The sequence below is a fragment of the Postia placenta genome (genome assembly GCF_002117355.1).
Source record: "Postia placenta MAD-698-R-SB12 unplaced genomic scaffold POSPLAscaffold_387, whole genome shotgun sequence".
In the NCBI taxonomy this organism is placed as follows: domain Eukaryota; kingdom Fungi; phylum Basidiomycota; class Agaricomycetes; order Polyporales; family Adustoporiaceae; genus Rhodonia; species Rhodonia placenta.
In genome coordinates, this window is record NW_020170218.1 from 1 (window position 1) to 2,322 (window position 2,322).

Consider the following 2,322-nt stretch of genomic DNA (forward strand, 5'->3'; position numbering starts at 1 on the left):
CTCATTCGCAGCCAAAGAACTTGCTCACTGTCTTACTATAGCTTCCTTTCATGTGGGGGTGAGTGTTCAGTTAGTGTCTGACTTGGTAAAGTTCTTATCAATTTATAGCAAAAGACAACAAGTCGGCAATTGTGGTCTCACTGGGGATGCTTGAAGCAGGGTCAACTGCACTTCCATCGGCGTGTGGATGAGAACGACAGAGTCCATGTGTCAGGTTTGGGGGGCTTCAATCGTCTTGCTGACAAGCAGAAGGAGGTGATCACTGCTACAATTGTTGCAGCAGATCAACCTGGCCCTCCTCCTCCTGATCCTAAGTCAGCAGCAGGAATTGCGCGCAAGGCCAAAAAAGCGAAGGCGCGGCGGGAAAGCAAGCAGAAGCGTTCTGACTTGGCCAAACTGGGGGAGTGTCTTGCCACAGTGCAAAGGAGACTGGGCAAGAAAACCTTTGTGAGTGATTCAATTTAACTCATTTTAATCTGACTGACTTAGTAAATAAATTTTAGGCAAACATTCTGCCTAGTTAGATATGTGGTGTGGATGTTCCAAGTCTGCTGATATGTGATTGCCAGTGTGTGAGAAAATAGGGATTCACTTGTAATGAGCTTTAATACTTTCTTCTATATATATGAAATTAATGTGTTGATCTGTGTGAAACAATACCAAGAAAAGAGGAAGTCGTATATAACTGGGCTGTTGGAGCAACAGAGAAACAGATGGCAAGCATGCGTCGGAATGACGGTGCAATGGTGCGGTGAGCATGTTTGTCCACGGGCAAAGCGATGCCCATATGGGACAATTGTGTCACTGATCTGTTCGCCTGTTGCTCCAATATAGATCAGATTAAAAGGAATGTACTTGATTATAGGTGACTAAGATATGTATATTATGCAGAGTGTAGGTAAGTAAGATACTACTTCTTGGGAGACTTCTGCGCTGTAACCTGCTGTGGGACATGGGTCGGAGTAGTTAGCACATGAGCAGGACGAAGTTTACTGTAACGAAGGTTGTGGACGGGTCGGATAATGACAGAGTGTGCATTGGATCGCACATGACGCTTACGAGGCTGGATATGATCACTTGTAGTAACACGGTGCTTAAGGTGAGTATTAGTGGAACGAATATGAGAAGACGATGCAACAGGGGCAGAGACAATAGTGTGAGAAGGACCAGGATTGTTGTGTAGATTAGGCAGCTTGATAGCAGAGACCAATTGAGCATTGACAGGTAGTGATTGTTCAAGAAGGCGTGCAGAAGCACTGGCCGTTACACGAGCCCGATGGCGGTCAAGTACCTGCTGAAGGGCATCAACAAGGGTTAGAGACAGTGGGATATTGGCCATGACAATGAATTGGGCTGTGTGGAGAGCATCAGATAACAAGCTTAATAAGCAGTGGAATAACACAAACCAGATAAGTAAGCACTTTATGTGTATAAAGGAGTGTGTTGAGTTGTGAGTAGAGACTGTATGAATGTCAGCATTGTATGAAAAAACAGTAAACAAATGCCACTTACAAATTAAGGATGGAAGAAGAAATGGGAATGGAAGCAAAGGTGAAGGTATATATGTACCAGGGTAGTTTAGGGCAGACTAGATCTGATCATTTGATAGACCAATGGGGAATGATTTGTAAGCAGACAATATATGCACAAACAGAACTTATATAAGCAAAAAAGCGGAAATTGGCACAAGCAATTGAGCAGCAGGAGTCCATCGGAACTGTGTAACCTTATGAGCATGATCTAACCTTAGAAAAGAATGTGAAACCGTGTATTAACGTGAAGTACATACAATATCCAGTCGGTTCATATGATGAAACCAGAGGAGTTGACGATATGGGCGATGAATGATACTCCAGAAAGTGGTACCGAAATCATCTTCAACGATGGTGTCAGTGGAGACAACAGGAATGGGCAGCATAAAAGGAAGTTATGAAACCAATGACAATGAAGACACAAATACGGATGAGGGTGGTGTGGAGTATGTGTACAGTGATGACTTGTTGATGGTGATGGAAGAACATGTTGATGATGATGAGTGGAAGCAAACATTAACGAGGCAGATGGAAGAAAACATTGACGAGACGGGTGGAAGAGAACATTGACAATGAGAAGACAATGATGATGGAGGGAAGAGGCATGTGACAAGTTTTGAGAGTATCATTGATGATATCGTGAAAATGTTGGTGGCGACGATGAGCAAGAGGCAATGACGAGGAGAAGATATGAGCACAAGGAGATTTGACGAAATTGAATCATTTGAAATCAGAAAAAGGCGTTGTCCCGAGGGCCCCCTCGGGACAAAAGTGCCCGAGGGGGCCCTCG

The 2,322-nt window shown here is 44.0% G+C and overlaps 1 protein-coding gene across 1 annotated transcript; it reads left to right on the plus strand.

The window, feature by feature from the left end:
- Nucleotides 1-656: 656 nt before the first annotated feature.
- On the plus strand, nt 657-1,099 carry POSPLADRAFT_1116607 (hypothetical protein; the record flags this gene model as incomplete). Its single annotated transcript, XM_024483471.1, has 2 exons — nt 657-746; nt 989-1,099. Coding segments are annotated over 2 exons (201 nt in total), but the record flags the coding sequence as incomplete, so codon positions are not given.
- Between the last annotated feature and the right edge of the window lie 1,223 nt (nt 1,100-2,322).